The following is a 22,851-nucleotide window of genomic DNA, read 5'->3' on the forward strand; positions in this document are numbered from 1 at the left end:
TACTTTGAAACCTGACTGAGAAGTCTATTAAGTCTCATGATGAGCCATGAAATAACAATATGAGCAAATTTTCCTTATCACCAAAAGCTAGATAGTCAAAATTAAATGTTACATTTAATTGAGTCAACTATGATTGTAAAATAGAATTTGTCATATTATTCTGAACTCTTAAGTTGATTTTACCTGTTAACTACTGTGGTTGACGCATGCGCGCAAGATCAATAAAGTTAATCGGCCACTCGCTTTCTGTCAGTGTCAGGACCAGGACCATAGACTGTAAAAAAAAAAAAAAAAATAGGTCAGGACGAAGCTTTTTTATGCTCCCGAGAATTTCTAATATTTACACGTACAAAAAAAGTACAACCATTACATATAAATTTGTGCGGCAAAACATCACTGCTTGAAACTATATGCGTCCAATTATTCAATAACTCTCATGCTAGAGACAACTTGGGTCGTGCGGTTTTATTGCAGCACATCGTTCTGTGACTGCGATTCATGTGTTTAATTTAATCGAAATGCGTTTTTCGAAAAAACAAATACACACATCAAAACAGAATTTAACAACAACAATATAATTATAAACAGTAGACAAAGAACAAGTAAATAATAAACACACATTATTTCGTCGAAAAAACGGCTACTACTTTAAACTGACGTCACTAATGGAGGTACGCGTGCACAGTGTACCAATAATGGAACCCCGATCACGATGATGGAGGTTTATTTCGCCACAAAAACGAAAACGGTCTCTTGTATTCTAATTCCAATGACATTAATCTTACAACAGCGTTATGTCACGTAAAGAAACAAAACTCTACAGGTGTACATGTCCTGCTAACAGAGATGAGGTAAAGTGGACAGTAGGAGTGATCATTGTCCTGAAGCGCCTAAGAAACTGAAGAAGCGTGTGCGCAGAACTAACGTTAAGACGGAGGTAATTCTCATTTATTTAACAGCAGATACGAGTTTTACTTTCGAAAGTTTAGTAAAACAAACAAATGTGAGCGGCGAGCAGCAGAGAATACTAAATATTTCCCTCCTACAGCTCCAGTAGGGTCCTGATGCCGTTATAAAGTCAAACAGGCAAAGGTATGATACTGTATTTTCAAACAAAATTATAATGGTTTTTCCTTTGCTATTTTGACTTAAAGTTGTTAAAGAAGTTTATGTTTGTCTTTTGTACAGTATAAAATCTCTATGAATTTTAATTGTTTATACTAACACTATTTATTGTGCATACTATGCACAGCTGGATACAATATGCAGCGAGAACAACCGTCCAGATGATGGTGCATGGAATACAGGGCCCCCAAAAGTACTAATAGCCACACTTAAAACTGTCTGAATTCAATTGCATTAGGTAACAAAATATAAATAGGCCTAAACTGCACCTTCAAACAAATTATGCAAACGTTTTTATTACAACTAACTTCACATTCCCTAACCATTTTTACTTACTATTAATCATTTGGTGTGAAGGTGATTTTTAGTTCTTCTTAAGTTTACACAGGAGCCCTAGTAGAGAAACAACAGGTTTAGTTTTTCACATTAACTATGCACATTTTCTTCTAATGTTTCACAACCTAGAAGTGTCCAAATATTTGTGTTTTCATTTTTAAGAACAGTGATGTTCTATGAAAACATCTTTTGTTTGTGAAGTGTTTTTTTGAAAATTGTGCTTGTGCTATCCTTATTTAAAATAAATGCCACTTGGTTTGATATTGTTATATAATGCAAAGACATTCAAACATTTTTATTTTTTGTCTCATTTGTCCAAATATGTCTTAGCCACCCTCCGTATAATCACATAGCTATTGTCTATTAGTTAAATGAGGTATTAGGCTACTGATGAGCCAAAACATTATAACTAGTCACAGGTGAAGTCGAATTTCGTTGATCATCTCCTAACAAGGCCACATATTAAGGTCTGGGTAGATTAGATGCTAAGCAAACAACCAGTTCTCATAATCAAGGTTTTGGATGCAGAAGAAATAGGCAGGAATAAAGATCTGAGTGACTTTGACAACGGACAAATTTAATATGGCAAGACGACTGGGTTGAGAACAGTGGTGCAAGCTGGTACAAACCACAAACCGACGACTGGTTGTTCGAGACCCATGGCTCATCGATGCACAAGGGCAACGGAAGCTGTCATGTATGGTCCGAGTCAACAGAAGGTCTACTGTGGCTTTTTTAGTGTTTGTTATTGGAGGAATGCGTCACAACACACAGTTCACAGCACTCTGCTGCGTAGCATAATCCATAATCCTATGTGTCTATGATTACCCCCGTCCACCGTCGAAAGTGTCTACAATGGGTACGCAAGCTTTGAACTGAAACATGGAGCAGTGGAAGAAGGTCACCTGGTCTGATGAGTCAAGTTTTCTCTTACCTAATGTGGACGGCCGTGTACATATGCCCCATTTACCTGGGGAAGTGATGTCACCAGGATACACTGTGGGACGATGACAAGCCGGTGGAGGGAGTGTGATGCTCTGGGCAATGTTCTGCTGGGAAACCCTGGGTCCAGCGGTTCATGTAGTTATGTAGTTCATGTACTTCATGACAATGGTGTTCCCTGGTGGAAGTGAACTCTTTCAGTAAGGATAATGCACTGCATACATTCTTTAGAAATGGTTTGAGGAACATGATGAAGAGTTGAGGGGGGATTTCTGATAAACTAAACCAAATTTCTGCATTTAAGAATTCATGCTTAACCAAGACAAATGAGACTGAATGTTCACTCTAGACCAGATGTAATGCTTTAAGCAGCTGGACATGAACAAGATTGAATTTGAAAAGAACCTAGGCCTATATTTTGATTTCAAAGAAGATTATAATATTGAACAAATTAAAAAGACAAAATATTAGATCCAGAAATCTTTCACATGCTTTTGGTATGGTATTTGAAAGCACGTAATGCCAAAAAATTATGTATGCATGTCACTTCATTGGTTCTCTTATTTATTCTATTTTATATCGCACTTTCCACCAGCTCAAGGACACTTTTTAAACATCAATTTCTTGAAATGGTGACCTTGGGTGGATACAGCTTGCAAAATAAAAAAGTGCTTTTATAAACTTTCAGAAAGCATAAAGTCTTATTTAAGTTTGTGAACTCTTATGGGTTTTCTCAAATTTGTTTAAAGATGTTAGAAAAAGGATGCGATATACTTTGAGAAAACACTTCTGAACAAAACAGGTGCAACCATCAAAGGAGAATCACTAGTGCCACCCAGTGGTTTCTCCTGCTTATATTTCCCTCATTGAACTCGCTTATCTTTCTTTCAGACATCCAAGTTAACAGAAAAAATGACTGATTTAAGAATTCGCAAGGAATTCTACAAATATCTCACTGTTGAGGTAAGAAACACAAATACACAACCTGCATAATAATGACCGAGTAACTCTGTGATCTTGAAGCCTATACACACGATAAACAATTGAAGAGCAACAGCTGGGCCATTGTGTACACCTTTTCTTACATGTGAATTCAATTCTTCAGAGACATTTTGGTTAATAAAACATTTGGCTATTGACTCTTTTTGAGGGGAAGCATTATCCCATCTAACAGGGAATGTTCTCACAGCTTTGGCTAACATACTGGCAAGGTTCTCTCAAAGTTAGCCATTGGAATTGGCAGAATAAGTCCCGCCTTTTAAATAAAAAAGCCAATCGCTGATCAGTAACGTCATGGTGAATCTCCGGTTACTATAGAAACAGTGTTCTGGGATGCATGCTTAGGACTGCACATGTGCATTGGCTGGTCTAGCCTGAAAAACAAGTTATTTCAATGCTATTCACCTTATTTTGAAAACGCATAAGCTATTTTCTGTGATTGTGTGGGCAATTCTGATTCATTTGCCGATAAATGTAAATAACAGGAAGAATGACAAAATGCTGTAAATGCTAAAATAATTTGATTTAAAAACCCGTGTGTTTATGATTACACTAATACAATTAAATAATATAAGTACAGTCTGCAATATCAAGCACCATAACGGACAGTTTTTGTACAGCTAAAATAAATAGAAGCGGATGAGACCAGAAGCCTCAACGCCGTGCATTAAGAATAAGGTGTATTTGAGCATACTGTAAGTAACAACATTAATGGGACAGCTCATGTCAGATTTTGTTGCTGATTTGAAATATGTTATTTAATTGTGAGGTTGTCAATCAGTTTGTGAGATTTCAGGATTCCCCTATTTAAATGGATAGGACATGGTCTTGGATGCCCAAAATAGCTGCCTGGAGGAATTTTAGTACTTTAAGGTTGCATATTAGTAGCTTAAAGGGACAGTTCACCCAAAAATAAGAACATATTTTGAAGATTATGGGTAACCAGACAGTTAATGGGCCAAAATATTGACTTCCATATATTGTTTTTCTGTACTATGGAAGTCAATGTGGGCTCATCAACTGTTTGGTTACCGAAATTCTTCAAAATATCTTCTTTTGTGTTCAGCTGAAGAAAGAAACTCCTACAGGTTCTGGAACAACTTGAGGGTGAGTAAATGATGACAGAATTTTCATTTTTGGCTGAACTATCACTTTAAGTTACTAATACCTCCCTGAGTGACAAGCTAATGGTACAGTTTTTGAACATTTTGTCTGACAGTAAATCACAGATGCACATCAGCAACTCTCTGGATTGAGCTGAGGAAGAGAGTTGCCCACACAGTAGCGCTCAGCTGCAGAGGTGGGTGTTACTGTAGGAGGTGTTTAACTTTCCACTGCAGTACTGATGTGTGTGTGTGGGCCAGACTAACATTCACTGAGATCCTATGCCTCCACAGAGGTATACATCAATGCATTAACACCCAGAGATATAGCATCTTCCCTCACACCTAAAGGCACAGAAACTCTTCTTAGCACAGTTATTCACTGATGTATTGCTAAAAATACTATATATTCGGCCATCATGCAGGGAAATTCAGGGAAATCAAGTGGCTCTTTATTTAATGCATTTATGTAAGTCACATATTCCCCTGCATATATCCATGAAGATTGTTATTCAGGGAAACTGATGCATTGTTACTTAATGCATATTGGATAATGTACTATGCTTTCAGATGTCACTCCACCTGACAGCTTGTATAAGAATCTGCCCTGCTGAATTTTCATAATATTAAACGTATCACAAATATTGGGGAAATTCAGAGATGGTTTGAGGCAGCCTAGAGCATCTCTTGTGTAGAGTGAGAGTCCATCCATGTAAAAGTGCCACTGATGTAAAAAGAAAATAAATAAAAGGAAAGAAAGAAACATATTCAGTCTAGCCTGACTCACAGCAGTCAATCAAGCCTCACTTTACCCATAATGCAAATAAACTCCAACACAAACCAGCAGCAGATTTCTCATGAAAGACTGATTTACTCTTAGTGTCTTAATGTATTTCTCGCTCTATATTTATAGCAAACCATTGCAAATGGCATGGTTTAAACTGTGGCCTGAAGATGGAGAGAAATTTGGTGGATAGTGAGAGATGAAAAAAAGCAACACTACATTAAAAAACATTATACACTACCGTTTAGAAGTTTGGGGTCAGTTAATACGATTAATACTTGTATTCAGAAAGGATGCATTAGAATGCTCACAATTAACAGGAAAGACATTTATAATAATATAAACGTTTTCTATTTCAAATAAATGCTGTTCTTATTAACTTTTTATTCATCAATTAATCCTGAAAAAAATGTTACACAAGTAGCACAACTGTTGAGCATCAAATCAGCATATTAAAAATATTTCTAAAGGATCATGTGATACTGAAGACTGGAGTAATGATGCTGAAAATTCATTTTTTTCCATCGCAGGAACAAATTACATTTTAAAATGTATATTAAAATAGAATACAGGTATTTCAAATTGTAATAAGTACTGTTTTGTACTGTATTTTTGATTTAAAAATGAAACTGTACAAAAAAAATTCTTACCAACCCCAAACTTTTGGAGAGTAGTCTACTGTATAATTATATGATGTTATTTATATTTATTATATTTGCATACTTATTTATACCAAAGTATATAAAAAATGAAAAAATACTTTCCTTTAATTTACTTAATATGGCCAGTTTAAATTGTGTAAAAGAGCTTTTGTTAGAAAACATCTGTCCTTGTAACGGCTTGTTTTAAGCTTGTTTGCAGATTAATTCTTACAGCCAAATCTATATTAATCTCAACAGACCCTGATCAATTTTTAATTACGTCTGGGATGGCAGAGTTTTGCAAAGACACTTTTCGCTCACTAAGCTTGTCTCTGCTCTTGAGAATTTCATGCGTGGTTCAGCAAAGCAAAAAAGTGAATTCCCTCCACGAAGCGGCAGTGTTTACTGCTGTCCGAAGGGATCACAGTTATGAGGGGCTGTGCTGAATTAGCTTTTGTTGTTAGCCTGTAATGAAATGCTTGGTCATCGCTCCCTGTGGGGCGTCCTCATTAATCTGAAGGGCTGAAGCTGGCACAGGGCTTCAGGAATGAAACGGCTGTTTGCTGTGCCACTGCTATCAGCGGCGCGGCTGTCTGCAAATATTTGCAAGTGGTCCGAAATGCCTTGTTGAGATCTGTCCGGTGATGAGGTTCACAGAGGGCTTCGTTTTGAAATATCGATCCTAAGAAGGAAGCGTGCTTGACAGCATTTCTGTTTTGAGTGGCACTTTCTTCAAGAAGAATGCAGATTTTCTGCATAATTGTGTTTTTGCAATGTAGGAACAGATTCTAAATAACTTGAGCTGAGCTACAAGTTATTCATAAGTTAAAGGAGTTAATAAAAGCTACTCTTATATATACACATTATATTATATTATATTATATAGGCTATTGTTGTATTATATATATGTATGTTTTATTATGTATTATATTATATTTCCTGAAGAAAATATCCAAAACTAGGGTGTTTTGGGTGGTTGCTAAGGTGTTCTAGATGGTTAATAGGTGGCTTGAGAAATTTCTTAAAATAAATAATTATATTATAACATTATATTTAAAAACAGTTTTTAGGGTGTTCTGGGAAGTTGGTATGGTTGCTAATTATTATATTATATTTTTATGAGAATCTGAGTATGTCTAAAACTGTGTTTTTTTTGTTGTCATGTGGTTGCTAGGTGGCTTGAGAAATTATTTTTAAATAAATGTTTTAAATATGAGAAATTATTTTTTTAAGAATTATGTTATATTACATTATTAACATTATTAATATTTTTATTTGATATATATATATATATATATATATATATATATATATATATAAATAATAATTTTGGTTTATGTGTTAAATAATTGTTACATAATGTCATTATTTTGCTTTAACATTGATTTGTTTTTCATATATCAGTCCTTTTTATCTTTCCGTCTAAGCTTTGTTGTATTTGGTGGCAAAGTTGTTGTTCTTTTTCTAGTGGCCACTGGGTGGCACTTCATTTCTGCAGTATTATGGCATCTTTGAGGCAAGAGCAGGCTTTCATATTTCATTTCTCAAGTAAAGGATAGTCAACTGAACAGTCCTTTTATTATGTCTATAGCGTGGACAGATTATAATTTCTCCTCGATCAAGTGATCCCCAATACACTAATGATGCACTACTGGCATTCAAAACATTGCTTTTGTAACCGTAAGAGATCATCATACTGGACATTTTATTTGTAACAACCATACATTATACTTCTCACTTTCAGGTTTAAACCATGCAGCGTAACGTACAGTCAGCTATTCATTATTTCAAAATAAACCCTTGATTCAAGATCACACTTTTTTCCTGATATAGTGTCTGGGTTTAATTTGCAATAATAAGTGTCTGGCTGGCTGTACTTTATCCCTTATGTATTTGTCTAAGAGTGACACTTCCGTCAAAATGTGAGATTCTTGAAATGGTTTAATTAATGACTAGATGGAAGATAAAGATAGGCTTATGTGTAATATTGGTCTTCCAAGGACATACTTCTGAATCTCGGAACCATAGATTAAACGAATGTTTGGAGGTGGAAGCACTGATCAAATTTTGCCAAACTTCACCACACAGCCTAATTACTTGTTTGCTTAGATTTTGTTCAAAATTAACAAACATGGCATATGAGAAATTATTCAAACATAATGTTTGATGTGGCATTTCTTTAAAAACTAAAAGTCTGATTCCATAAAATGCTGGAAAATAGCAGTTTCTAGAGTTGGACTACATATGTTATATTAGCAGACTCCCAGGAGACATTAAAGTCAGCATGAAATAGTCTTTTCTCCCCTATTGTGACGTATATCCGAGTGAAACGGCTTCTTGAACAAGAAAACGTTTAGGGTGGAACTTGATTTTGTCCATCGGGAATTGATTGGATGGTTGTGGTTTAAAATTGGTCGATATCATTTGAGTGACAGGTTTCCCCGCCGTCATGCCAGTAAAATCGTCGTCAGAGAATAGAAGTGATTATTTTTATTAAAGATGAGGGCCCATGAATTAAAAAACAAATTGATGTGCACAGATAAATTCTTTATTATAAATAGGGCTACTCCAATATTCCTAAAAGCAAAAAGAATTGTCGATTCAGTTTTCATGGTAACTTTAACACACATAAAATATATGCTAAATAATCTGTTAACATAACAAATGTTCTATTAATTCAAAGGCCACATTACATTTCCTCTCTATAAAATATATCTTTGTCATATTCAAAAGGGTTGTGGCCTCATAAAATTTCCTACTTAACAAAAGAGGAGGCAAATTTATTCAAGGATGTTCTCCGTTTCAGGTAATGAGACTTGGCTGTTTTATTCTCTGTGACATTCATAAAAGCAAGTTAATGCTTTAAAGGTAATAACTGCTGGTAGATATATATTCAGTATATATATATGAGAGAGAGAGAAAGAGAAAGAGAGAGAGACAGAGAGAGGTGCACATTAGAAAAGCCTTGCCTCTGTGTCCTCTCTTCCTTATTTCCTGAATGATCTGCATTAATCTTGAGTTTAATGCTTCATTACACCTACGCCTTTATATGGAAAAAGTGGATGATTAAAGTGCTCCGTGAAGCGTCTGTCTTAAAGCCACAGAGTCATTTAAAAGAATCATGAGCTGTATGAATAAGTGATAGAACAGCCCCTAACCAAGCAACGGCAAACTATTAGAGGGAGAGAAAGGGTTTTTATTCTTTATACTCGCCTAAATCATTCTATAGGCTATTATATGGCTTTGATGCTGAGCTTAGTTATGTCCTTCTAGAGGCCCAAAAAAACAGACCTTCTCATATCTTCACTTATGCTCACTGTTATGATGGAAGACTCATCCAGCAGGACATGCAAGACAACAGGTCAGATTTTTAATAAGCTAGAAGACTTATTATTTGTTTTTTTTAGCCTAGACTCTTAAAAACGTGGAAAACTCAATTTATATACTAAAATCTGAGCATGTCTATAAACAAGGGTGTTGTGTGTGTTGCCGGGGCGTTGCTAGGATGTTGTGGGTGGTTGCTAAGGTGTTCTAGGTGGTTGCTAGGTAGCCTATCACTTTAGTCTCTTTGGTATTCATGGTCCCTGGAAATGGCTTTTTTTTTTTTTTTTTTACTGAATAAAATATGACCATGTCCAAACTAGGGAGGTGTTTTCAAAGGCGCTGCTACATGTATGTGGTTTCTTGGTGATGCCTAAGGTGTTATTCATTTCTTTGGTATTCTGGTTCATATAGATATGACTTTGGTCACTTCTAAAATGCAAATATAGGAGTATGTCCAAAAGTAGAGTGGTTGCCATGGTGTTGCTATGGGGTTTCCAGGGTATTGCTATATGGTTGCTAGGGTGTTTTAGGTTGAGTAATAACCAATTCACATCATCTCTTTGGTTTTTTGATCCCTAGATATGGCTTGGGTAACTTCAATGCAAATATGGTTGTTTCTGCCCATTTATTATTTTGACAGTTAAATGAAATACATTTTCATAATGAAATATAGTATATATTTATTTTTTATACATACATGCATACCATTTTAGACATTTGATGTTTCAGGGAGACTATTCTAATTGATGTTAATCAAACATTCAGTCTTGTAGTTGAACCATTTCATTTTGTTGAAGTATGGTGGTCCTCAAACACCAACTAACTGCTCTTGCTGGCAATAAGTTTAGTTAGTTTACAATAAGCCCTTTATAGAAGAATCCAATAGTATATGAGCTTTTATTCCAGAATACCATCTCATCTAAAGCCACTCTCATATTGAAGATGACACTGCAGCCCACCAACACAGATTTCTGATGTTTTTTAAAGAGATTCAGACAGAAATGAAAATTCCCTCATCATTTTCTCACCCACATGACTTTCTTTCTTTAGTAGACCACCAGGACTCTGCTCTTTTCCATACAATGAAAATGAAAGGTGGCCTGCGGCAGCGGAGAGGATTATGAGACTTAAATTTCATAATTTTCCTTATTGAAAGACTTCCTAAGACTTATAGTGCATAAATCATATAGAGTGCAACAGTGCCCCGTCCCCTTTTTCAGCGGCGCTTGTTCCGGAAGTGTTTTTTTTTTTTTTCATTCATTTTTCCCATAGGGATTTAAAAAAAAGTATTTGTTAAAGAGTTGTAAGCCACGAACAAGGTGAATCACAACTAGGGTGACCACCTGCTAATAAGCCCAAGGTGGGACAAGGGGTATGTTTCTGAGGGACAATGTGGGACACTGCCTGGCACAGCGGTGCCCCCACCCCACGGACAGACTCACTGATAGTGGTTTACCCATTTCTAGCACATACCACCTTACATGGTATATTAATAATGCCCTATTCCCCTAAACATGTGTAATTGCTGATGTATGCTCATGAATAGGCCAACCAATGTGTATTTTTTTCTAAATAAAGATTCATAATATTTTGAACATTCAGTGAATTGACAGATGCACTTCCACTTACGATTTACTTTAGCTATTTAATTTTATTTATTTTTTCATTACAATTTATTCACCTTAAATAAATAATGATATAAAATTATAGGATTAACAGGAATAGCTTGTTTTCACATGACGTCACGTCATTGCGTTGCCATAGCGATACATACAGATGGAGGGCAGGAAGTGATTTTCTATATTTAGGACTTACTATAACAAACTCAAAATGCCTATGTTTTGCGTCGTTTATGGTTGCTCAAATCGATCAAACCTCGAGGAGTTTTTATCGTGTGCCAAAATTTGTTGTTCATAACGGGGGAAAATACAAGAAATTGACAGAAAAACATCGGAAAAATTGCCGGTCGGGAGGAGCCGAATGGGAAAATGCCCGTGTGTGTCAGTGATCACTTCGTCAAAGCTGGGTTAATACAGCTTATGTGTCTGTTTGTGTAACGTACCAGTTTTTGAACTTTGTAAAGTCAAAGTATGTCTGTGAGACGAGGTAGTTGCTGATATCTACCGCCTCAATGGCAGGCAAATCTTTCAATTCAGTTGAAAATCGGTCCTCTTCATAACGTATGGATCACGTCCAACATATGTTTAGATTTTTTGTTTATATATTTCTCTTGTAATAGCGTCTAAAGTAGTACAGGGTGGACATTCCTCCATCACGTCCATTGCGTTCTTCACTTCCTGCCCTCCATCTGAATTTCGCGCGTCAACACATTCACGTGACTGCAAACAACCTATTGTAGTTGCTCAACACCACAGGAACAGTTTAAAAAAAATTCTTAACTCACAACTCCAGAGGTTCACGGAACGAGAAGTCACTGCGCTGTCATGACAACAATGAAAAAGTTGACAACAACCTAGTCAGCAATTCAACTGAGGTCACGTGGGTGTGGCAACAGTAGCGTGCTGAACTGTCAAGTAATGTTCGTTTGGGTGCCTGGGGCTCGAGGATATAGAGCGACCGACTTTTTTTTTGAGCAAGCATTGATTATGCGTGACACGGTCTCAATTTGCGGGACGCATGAATTGGGCTTCAAACGCTGTGCGCGCACGCGCTACGCGGGACGGGTGGTCACCCTAATCACAACACTACAAACTTTAAATTGAAGCCTATAAATTTTTTGAAAATTGGACACAAAGACAAAGGTAAAGATTTTACTTAACTGTTTTAGTGAGGAAAAGAACTACTGTCTCATGAAGCATTGCGAAAAGCATAATCGGATTTAAAATGATGGAGAAATTTAAAAATACTCTTTTATGAACATTGATTATACACTCACCTAAAGGATTATTAGGAACACCTGTTCAATTTCTCATTGGTTGATTGGATAATTGCATTAATCACATGGCAGCTTCAATGCATTTAGGGGTGTGGTCCTGGTCAAGACAATCTCCTGAACTCCAAACTGAATGTCAGAATGGACATACAAAGAAAGGTGATTTAAGCAATTTTGAGCGTGGCATGGTTGTTGGTGCCAGAAGGCCGGTCTGAGTATTTCACAATCTGGTCAGTTACTGGGATTTTCACGCACAACCATTTCTAGGGTTTACAAAGAATGGTGCGAAAAACGAAAAACATCCAGTATGCGGCATTCCTGTGGGCGAAAATGCCTTGTTGATGCTAGAGGTCAGAGGAGAATGGTCGACTGATTCAAGCTGATAGAAGAGCAACTTTGACTGAAATAATCACTCGTTACAACCGAGGTATGCAGCAAAGCATTTGTGAAGCCACAACACGCACAACCTTTAGGCGGATGGGCTACAACAGCAAAAGACCCCACCGGGTACCACTCATCTCCACTACAAATAGGAAGAAGAGGCTAAAAATTGCAAGAGCTCACCAAAATTGGACAGTTGAAGACTGCAAAAATGTTGCCTGGTCTGATGAGTCTCGATTTCTGTTGAGACATTCAGATGGTAGAGTCAGAATTTGGCATAAACAGAATGAGAACATGGATTCATCATGCCTTGTTACCACTGTGCAGTCTGGTGGTGGTGGTGTAATGGTGTGGGAGATGTTTTCTTGGCACACTTTAGGCCCCACTTAACGGCCTACCTGAGCATTGTTTCTGACCAAATGGCCAAAATGGCCCCCACAGTCACCAGATCTCAACCCAATAGAACATCTTTGGGATGTGGTGGAACGGGAGCTTCGTGCCCTGGATGTGCATCCCACAAATCTCCATCAACTGCAAGATGCTATCCTATCAATATGGGCCAACATTTCTAAAGAATGCTTTCAGCACCTTTTTGAATCAATGCCACGTAGAATTAAGTCAATTCTGAAGGCGAAAGGGGGTCAAACACAGTATTAGTATGGTGTTCCTAATAATCTTTTAGGTGAGTGTATGTATAAAAACAATATATATAAATTTTATTGCAAAATGTGTGTATATATATATACACACACACACACACATTTTAGTACAGTATTTTGAGAACACGGAGATCATCTTGATTACATCATTTGCAGTGCTTCCTGGGAGTGGGCGGGGCTAAAGAGCTATTTTGGAACATGTTGCTTTTTTCGACTCTCTGATTGGTGTAATTTTCTGTACAGCATCATGGGTAATGTAGTTTTTCCACCAGGAATTTCACTATTAAACATGATTATTTAAAAAAATAATAAAAATATTTTGCCAAAAAAAACCTAGCTCACAGTAGGTCTGTCTTTAAAGGTCTTTAAACTGTCTTTAAAGTTGTCATTCAAAATCAGTTTTCTTATGGAGAAAATGAATGTTTTTACATCCGGAACCCAACTGCAGCACGCTATCGAATCATATTGACACTTGGTCACCATTCACATTCATTGCAATTACGGAGATATGCTAAACAACTACTTGTGTGTTCCACAAAAGAATGTAAGTTTTGGGACAGCTTGAGGGTGAACAAAAGAATAGTAACATAATTTATAGACCCCTTACTTGTATTCTGCAGTGGAAATGAAACCGAGTCATGGTGATATGCTTGCGTGTATTGCACAGATGTTGTATTTGTATTGCTCCTCTCATTGAGTGCCATTTATTTCAATAAATTACTCAGCCTGACAAATATTTTGAAAAAAGAAAAGACAATCCCTTGCCTTCTTCTTATGCTGAAGACAGTCCATGAATTTCTCATGAAGCTTAAAAAATAAAGTGCACAAATTGCTTTGAAGTTGCTTGCCGTCGTTAGTCTTTTAGTATTGTAGGAGATGTTTATAAAAGCGATGATAGAATGTGCAGTGTCTGCTTTTAAGGGATTTATGAATATCACTGTAATTTGTGACATTACTTTGTAATATTGTCTTCTTTATATGCCAGTATGTAGTGATGTCTTTATTAGGACTCTGATTTATTGGTCTGTCGGTTTGGAAACAATCTAGGTCAGTTGGTTCCTTAGGGTGTTTCTGAACTGTAAAAATCAAGAATAAGCTTTTCATGTTCAGTGACACATCATATACAGAACATGCTCATAGTTGTAACAAGATCTCCAAGATCATCAATAATTTCTGATCTCAAGTGCTAAAGAAAATCTTTGGAAACAAACAACACAATATTAATGTAGAGTAGTAAATTACTAGTATATGATAAAACATGGTAAAAATTAAAGCACAATATCATTAGATCACACTCTTTATTAGCATATAGTTCCATGAAGAACCTTTATCATCAGTGGAATCTTATATTACACAAAAGGTTCTTTATAGTAGAAAATGTTATTTGGATTTTTAAAATGTGCTTCACACAAAGGAAAAAAAGTTTTTTTAAGAACTGTTCAGTGAAAGGTTCTTTAGTGAACCAAAAATGGTTCTTCTATAGACCTTATGTAGCCCCGCCCCTTTTCAGCGCTGCGCTCGGTGTCTTTTGTCTTCCGGTCTGTATTTTCACAGTGATCTTGCGTATTTATGAATGAACGGCTCGTTTTAAAATCTTCCCGGCCTTTTGACATTTTTTAAGACATCTGCTTTAAACATTACAATCCTCATTATATCTTTCGATAACTTTACATTAAGTAAATCCAATTCAAAACCTAGTTACTCCTGGACAGCAATGCTACAGAAATATACAGAGCGACTGCAAAAACGGAAGTTCAAAGACAATATTCTAAAGATGGCGGCGCCCTTATTTCTCTGGTGCATAAGGTCTATAGAATCACTGCACCCCCCCCCCCCCCCCCTTTTTTTTAACCTACCATCTGAGGATCTCTCCTCTCCCATCATGGAAACCTGCCATGTTTCTTCTCAGTGGAAACACAGCCTAACTGTCACAGTAATGTAAATAACGGCCCAATTATCATGATTAGTTTTCCTAGAGTTTTCAACAGATGTACAGCTCTACCCCATCACACAGTCAAACATATGCTAGCGCTGTAATTGATTCTCTGCAAGGTTAATGTGGAAATCTGAGGGGTTTCCAGCAGGGCAGATGATTCCTCACAATGTCTCGATGGAGTTTTATTAATGTTTTTGTCAAAGGGAAAAATAATCCATGTGATACTTTATCACAGCTGTTTTAATATATAAGGTGTATTATTAAAAAAAGAAATGTAATAATAACTGAAAAAAGATGAAATTGTTTCAGATCAACTTAAAGAAAATCCAGAATAGTTCTGCAGCTTGTGTGGTCTTTGATTTTATGTTATTCTTTATGCTGTTATTCAACAATAAAACAGTCCTACTTTGGAAAGAGAACAGATTTGCAACCAAATCTTAGTAGTTAGTAGCTTTACATTTCATTTTAGACCCAGAAAATCTGATTTTTATATATATATATAAGTTAAGATCAGTTTTTTTCAAGTAAAGTAACGCATTTCTTTTAGATTTACAACAGATTGGAGTTACTTTTTCAAAAACGTAATCCAAGTTAATTTGTTTAAACATTTTACTGACACCTCTCTTGTCCCCATGTTAAGATAAATCAGGAGTAAGGATGGAATACTTTCCACCTGAGGCTTAGTCTTTTAACTTTTGGTGTGAAAGGGACTTTACAGTTGCCAACAATATGTTAAAAATCAAACAAACAAGCAAGCCCAGCCCAGGTGAGAAAAAGTAAAGAAAAAGTACGGCAATGTAAATAGTTACTTTTTCAGGGAGTAAGGCAATATTGTAATGCATTAGTTTTAAAAGTAACTTTCCCCAATACATACACACGCGCGCGCAATTGCGCGAATCATCAAGTTTGTTTAGAGTTTGTTTTAAACATTAGCGTTTTGTGTTAGTGTGTGTGTTATTTTATGATTGGTCAAATTTTTATTAACTTTAAATAATCACTTGATTTTCTTGCATTGTACGTCTGTGAATTAGTATATTTTGCAGTTATGTTGCTGTTCGTCGGGGTTTAAAGGAGCAGAGGTGACATTTAGTGACTGACGGAATAGCGCCTCTCTTTAAGCGGATGATGATGATGATGATGATGATGAGGCGTGGGCACGGCGCCTGACGACGTGTCTCTTCAACATCAGCTGCTTTGAGTGAGGAGCGCGCGGTGGCACTTTATCGCGCTCTCCTCTTTCTCGCTCTCTCATTCCGGCACGAGCGCAGTGCCATGCGAGCGAGTGCGTCTTCGTGTGCCAACCTCGCGTGCGCTCGGAGCGTCAGAACCCGGCGAGATGCGGGAACTATAACGGGAGCTCAGATGTTTGGAGGTTCTCCACTGGATTGTTGGTAAATGTTCCTGCCCCACTCTCTGACGACCATGCTTTATTTCCAGCTGGTGATCATGGCGGGCACGGTTATGCTGGCGTATTACTTCGAGTACACAGACACGTTCAACGTGCACGTGCAGGGATTCTTCTGCTACGAGACCGCGTACACGAAACCCTACCTCGGACCCGAGGACACGAGCGCCATCCCGCCCGCCCTGCTGTACGCGGTGGTCACTGGAGTCCCCACATTACTGGTGAGTCACTGAAGACAGTTGTTATTCCAGTCAATACATTGATTGATAAGTGCTATTGATAATTCTTTTGATATTAATTATCATTGATAAGTGCTCTATCAATGAATGAGTTATACTGTAGCATAAAAGCTGGCTTGGTATTGCTAAATGACAACTGTGGTGGATTGATTTGTGTTATTGATTGATAAGTGATCAGTTGACGTTGATTATCATTTATAAGTGTTTTTATGTGCATTTGCATTTATTGATTAATGAATGAATGCATCAAGACAGATTAGATTAAGTGATTTTACATGGACTTTCTTGATAAGTTGATCGATTGTAAGCACATCAGTCTGATTGGTAAAAATACTGGTATTGATTTTCTTTAGACTTTGAGGTTATGATTTGTTAGTGATTTTCATATTTGGTTTTCTCTAAGGCATTTCAGGTGATTTGTAGTTATTAATAAATTAATAATTTCATGAAAGCCTATCAGACTAAATTAATGTGATCACTTATTTATTTATTGATATTGATTTTAGGGATTTGATATTGTTTGTCATTTGTGTGTGTTTTTTTGTTGTTGCATTTATTGATTATTAAATGAATTGGGAGATCAAAATCTTTTTACTCGATTAGTAAATAACTGCATGGAATATGATTAGAGATCGATTTGTGCATTGATAATAAGTGCGATGGGATAAAAAGGTTTAATAAAAACACTTTTGTAATATGTGCATCAGTAGTGTGATTCTGGCAACACTGTCTGGGGTATAGAAATAATGCACACCATGAGTCGTTAAGATAAGACTTTATGTAAGTCATAACTGCCTTTCCAGCTCTTCTGATTTTTGTATGTTTGTTTGTAATTTAAAGGATCATTTTTATGCATTGCACAAAACAGTTATTTTCATGCATGCAGGATTGTATAATTAACCAGCAGATCCAAATTATGTTTACTGCATGTGTTCCATCTTGGTAAATCAGCATAATGAGATTTCATTATCTATGCATGCATAAATTAAGCCTGCATATCATAACCCCCTCCCTCTCTCCTCATATCAAAGCCTTTGATGTTAGAGATCACACCAGGCACTGCCCCAGTACTGAACGCCATCATTAGCTTGTCTATTCACTCACAACTACGTCAATGTTAAATAACTCTTGTTTATTGAAAACTGCAGGTTTTTTCATGAGTAAAAAAGCAAACTGTGAGTATAGACATCTCACATCTCTCTGTCTGTAATTTAATGTTCACCAACCCACATAATTTTATCACTGGCAGTGACTCAATCTGAAGTGCTGCCACGCTGGACCTTTGCTTCTCTGTCAGCTCATAGTGTGGTTCTGCATTCACCTAATGTGTTTAACAGATGAATGGCAGCAGATAAAAGGATGTGTTCTCATTTGGTTCATTTTTATTTTATTTTAGGATTACATGTTTTTGGACCCCATGATTTTTTATTTTATTCTATTTCTCAATTATTTTTTTCTTAGTTTGTACTAAATATACAAGAGAATGTCATGCACAATTTGTTTTTACTCTTTTTTTAGGGTTGATCACATTTAGTGGACAAGAATGATGCTTCATTTGTTATTTGCTTGCACGACCTCTCTCCTTAGGGTATGTTTACATGACACGATGTACTAAAAAAGCACATGTTTTTGCTTTGCGTTTTTGAAAAGTTTGTGTACAGACAAATGTACAGGCTCCACGAAAATGAATAAAACACTTTATATTTATACTAGGCCAGTAGTTGGCGCTGTCAATTTGTAAAGAAACACTAAGCGCCTATAGATTGAGAGTCACCTGTTTAAATGTGCATTATTTTTATAGTTTACATGGAGACGATAACAGTATCATTTTCAAAAATGTGCACTTTGAAACCCATTTTCAAAAGCTTTCATTTTCAGGCCCCCGAAACGCTGTTGTTGTGTAAATGAGCAGGCAAAACGCATAAAAAATTCTGTTTTTATTCGAAAACAGTGTTGTGTAAAGTCTCAGCCCCAGGTTGTGTGCCATAGACTGACCAGAAACTGTTCAAATACCGTCTATATGCATAATGGACACAAACATTGGAAAAACTTTCTTCAAATGGCATGCTTCAATTTGACTGGCTGTTTTTAAGATGGTATTTTTTTTATTTATAATTTGGGTGTGCAAATTTACAGACTGCTATTTTTTTTGGAAGTTTTCTGAGTTTCAAGAAAATAAATTTTATCCTTGAGGGATGGAAATGTTGTTGTTGATATTGTTATTATTAATAGTTTTACTAATAGAGAATGTGGGTGGTGAGATCTGGAAATTACCCAATAACAATGTTGTTGTGAATTATGTTTCTGATAGTATTTTATGTATTTATTTATTTTATTGTTATTTTATATTTTTGCCCCTAAGACATTTGGATTATCTAGATAATTGCATTTTGAGTCATGTCTTATTTACTCACCAAGGTTTTTGTTGTTGAGTTATTATTTATATTTACACTAAAAACTTTTACTATGATTTACTCGATTTTTTTGGTGAAACATTTTTAACCTTAAAAATATTCATTAAATTTTAACGCAATGATATCATCAACAAGTAAAAAAATTAAGTACATCTGAGTAACAGCATTTGGTACATTAACAAATAAAATTGAGTAGAAATAATTGAGGAAAACATTAAAAATATATATTTATGAGTAATATTAACTGTTTTTATTAATGAGTAATATTAACTTTTAATTTCCTGTAAACCTTTGTAAAATACTCCACACAACCACAGGTAACATTATACATGACATTGGCCTTTATTGTCGATGAGTAGCCTACAGCAATACAGCATATTTTATACTGTTTTAACATGTAGGCTATACAACATTTCCTACATTAAAACTCATATAACAAACATATTGGGAGTAAAAACTAAATTTTTTTTAAGTAATTCATGTTTAATCGACCGGTCTGTTATCCCATCAAGTAAATGATATTCAGAGATTTTATCAAGTTAATAAAGTTAATTATTACTGTGATATTTACTAAGCCACTGATTTAAAAAAAAAAAATTGTATAAGCTGTAATGTGGACAATACTTGATGCTAATAATCAAAAGTATACAGCATGACACTAGATTGGTTTCAATAGTTTAAATGCAGAAAAAGGTGAGGGGTAAAAAGAGGGAAGGAAAGAAGAAAATCTAAACTAAAGACTAGGCTACTTATTTTTAGTGATTCCTTTCTGGAGACTCTAATAGATGCATTTTTCATTCACAGTGCTGACAGGTTATAAGTGTCGCTACATGGCAGCAAGGTTGTTATATTTTCCCCAAACACCTTTTTGAGAAGAGTGGCGCAGACAGATATTGGCTCATGTTGTTCTAGACAGACAAAATTACAATCCAGCCGCTACGTCGCAACACTGTGACCCCAGCCAAAGCTGTCGTAAAGAGAGATGAACTCTATCTCCGCAGTGAAACCACCACACTGTGATTTGTAGTCTGAAAGGCTTGCGGTAAAGATATGAGTTTCAGACAGAGATATTGCTCTGAGCTGATATTGGCAAAAATGACATTGATTCGTTAAGGTGTGGGTTATGGGGGAAAAGTCTTTAAGTCTTACAAAAGCAAAATTATACAAAAAAATCCATCAACATAATAAGTTCGCTGCAGGACTTGAATGCGATTGTGTGATATCCCCTGTAGACAGTCAGACGTTTGGATAAGTCACACTAGTATTCCCATCACATCTTTATTTAAAACGGATTACAATAAAAAATCGTATTTAATACTGATCAATCTTCTGATAAGGAATAGAATTTGAAGATCACTGCCAAATGTGCTAAACCATAACAAAGCCCATTCTTCGTCAGAGATTAAAATAGACAACGTTTGAATGTAATCGGTTTACCCAAACATTTTCATGATGACTTTTGCAGATTCACCTGATAGTAAAAAGTCAGACCAGTAGTCATGGCAAGATTAAGATGCAATGTGTCAGTGTGTTTTTAACTCATGATTTGCAAGTGCACTTGTAAACATGTCTTATAATGTAACACATACTCTCATGCACACTCATTCAGACGTCCCCTAATATTGTGCCCTTAAGCAAATCACTTAACCCAGATTGCTCCAGGGGGATGTCCCTGTAATAAAGATTTGCTGCAAGTCACTTAGGAGAAGGCAATTACTACATGACTAATAACTATAACTAACAAGCTAATATAAGCATGCTCATATTTCACTTGACTCACTTTTAGAAATAGAGGTTCCAATTAGGTTTTTACAGCTTAATGAAATTATTGATGTGATAAAGAGAATATCTACATTTCAAATTGAAGGACATTAATTTATTTGAGTGTAGCATGTGTTGTTTTTGATCTCTCTTACTTTGAACCTGTTGCATTGGTCTTTATTTTCTATAATGGATGAAAAATCTGAAGAGCATAGATACTGAAAATGACAACGGGCTGCTTCTGATATGCAGTCAGATGTGATGGATCATCATATTCTTTGAATGATGTTGAGGCTTTCCATTTATGTTCGTCCCCAGAACTACTTCTTTTATGTCTTAGTATACACTTTTTTGTCAAAGTAGAGTTCACAATTGAGTTGTGACTGCCACCAGGGACAATTCAACAACCAGTTTCTAGTATTGACAACACAATTGTATGGCAAATCCACCATTATGCTTTCAAAAACATATTTAACTACATCCATTTAGCAGTTGTGGGGTGTTATATAAATGTGTATGGATTCAGGTGCCATTTATGTAATCGTTAGATTGTCAAAATACAGTAAATTACTTCACAACTCATATAAACATGCTTAACTGCTGGATTTTCTTCTTGACCATTCCCAGTTAGAGCTGTCATAGCATTCAATGAGTATATTTTGTCTGGCACAGAGAGGTTATCTGTAAGTACAGCACTTAAGATTACAAAAATGAGCAAGTGTGGTTTCAAAATCTGTTAGTATTATGCAGTGCTCAAATAATGTGTGTGGAGTCTCTGTCGGTACTGACCAAAAACAAAGGCCCTTTAAGGCAAGTCACTTGGCAGCCATCTTGGTAATGAAGATGTATTGTTGTTTTAACTAATGACACTTTGTTGTAGAATTTAATAGATGGGTACAAAAAGTCTTCTTTTACTGAGCTAATATATTTATGATTATTGAGTTACATTTTACCAAATCTGTTTTGAAATCTTGTTCAGGAGAAACTTGAAGGTATGGAAGCCCATTTCCGAAATTATAAGTAATAATTATGAGTCGAATTGAGTGAATTGGGCTTCCACATGAAGATGAGGAAAATGCTTGTTAGTACTGGTTTGTGTTTGTTAGTATTGTTTTTTCTCTCTCTTTCTAGGAAGATTTCACACAAAAAAAAATCTTGATCCCCAGTTTTCAGAGATTATTCCAAACATACTCAATTGTTCAGGTTTGGTTGTGTTTAAATGTCTTATCTTTTTGTCTCTGTGGTCTTTATGTATTTATAATCTTTATGACACTTGCCTTGTTACATCCCAGTAATGTTTGTGATTTCAGGGTGTAGCAATGTTCGATGTTATGGGAAGAAGGCGGCGGGAACCGGCAAACATTAATTGACTTTAATACAGTAAATGAAACAAATACAAAACGAAAGTAAAAGACAGCAGCCCCTCACGGACGACTGCTGTCACATATAACAAAACACAACATAAATCCAGGCCTGACCCCTCTCGTCCTTCACCGTCGTCGCTCCTCCTTTTAGGCTTCCGCTCCTCCGTGAGAGATACGAGACCGGTGCGTCGCGCAGGTGTCGCTCATCAGCAATCACGTCACCGTCCTCGCGCCTCTCTCCCACGGCCCTCGGCCTCGTCCTGCTCGGGTTTTTGATATAAAAGTGTGATTTTAAAAATGTAATCAGGAAAATGAGGAGGTTGTGACCCTGTGGAGTTTTCTTATTTTTCACAGCAATAGTATATTCTTCTTATTCAATACACCTCTTGATTTCTCTCCGTTCTACAGAACAGATTGAAAAGACGCTCTGACAACAGAAAGTGAGCCATGATGGATTTTTGCCCATTTGGTTGGAAATGGTCGAGTTTACATGTCCACTTTTGGGCCTTAGGGTTGGGCTACACGTCATGATTGTTTTGTGTCGT

The 22,851-nt window shown here is 36.2% G+C and overlaps 1 protein-coding gene across 4 annotated transcripts in view; it reads left to right on the forward strand.

Annotated features, from left to right (window-relative positions):
- Positions 1-1,029: 1,029 nt before the first annotated feature.
- The window catches only part of plppr5b (phospholipid phosphatase related 5b), a 63,961-nt gene continuing 42,139 nt past the window's right edge, over positions 1,030-22,851 (forward strand). For all 4 annotated transcript variants that reach the window (XM_077245063.1, XM_077245064.1, XM_077245066.1 and 1 more), the window contains exons 1-3: positions 1,030-1,092; positions 3,295-3,366; positions 16,561-16,749. In XM_077245063.1, coding sequence (XP_077101178.1) covers positions 3,316-3,366; positions 16,561-16,749 — 240 coding nt within the window. In that variant the 5' untranslated portion in view covers positions 1,030-1,092; positions 3,295-3,315. The remainder of the gene's footprint in view (positions 1,093-3,294; positions 3,367-16,560; positions 16,750-22,851) is intronic.

This window comes from Siphateles boraxobius, unplaced genomic scaffold (assembly GCF_051911475.1).
Source record: "Siphateles boraxobius isolate OS27281-9 unplaced genomic scaffold, OSU_SipBor_1 26, whole genome shotgun sequence".
In the NCBI taxonomy this organism is placed as follows: Eukaryota; Metazoa; Chordata; class Actinopteri; order Cypriniformes; family Leuciscidae; genus Siphateles; species Siphateles boraxobius.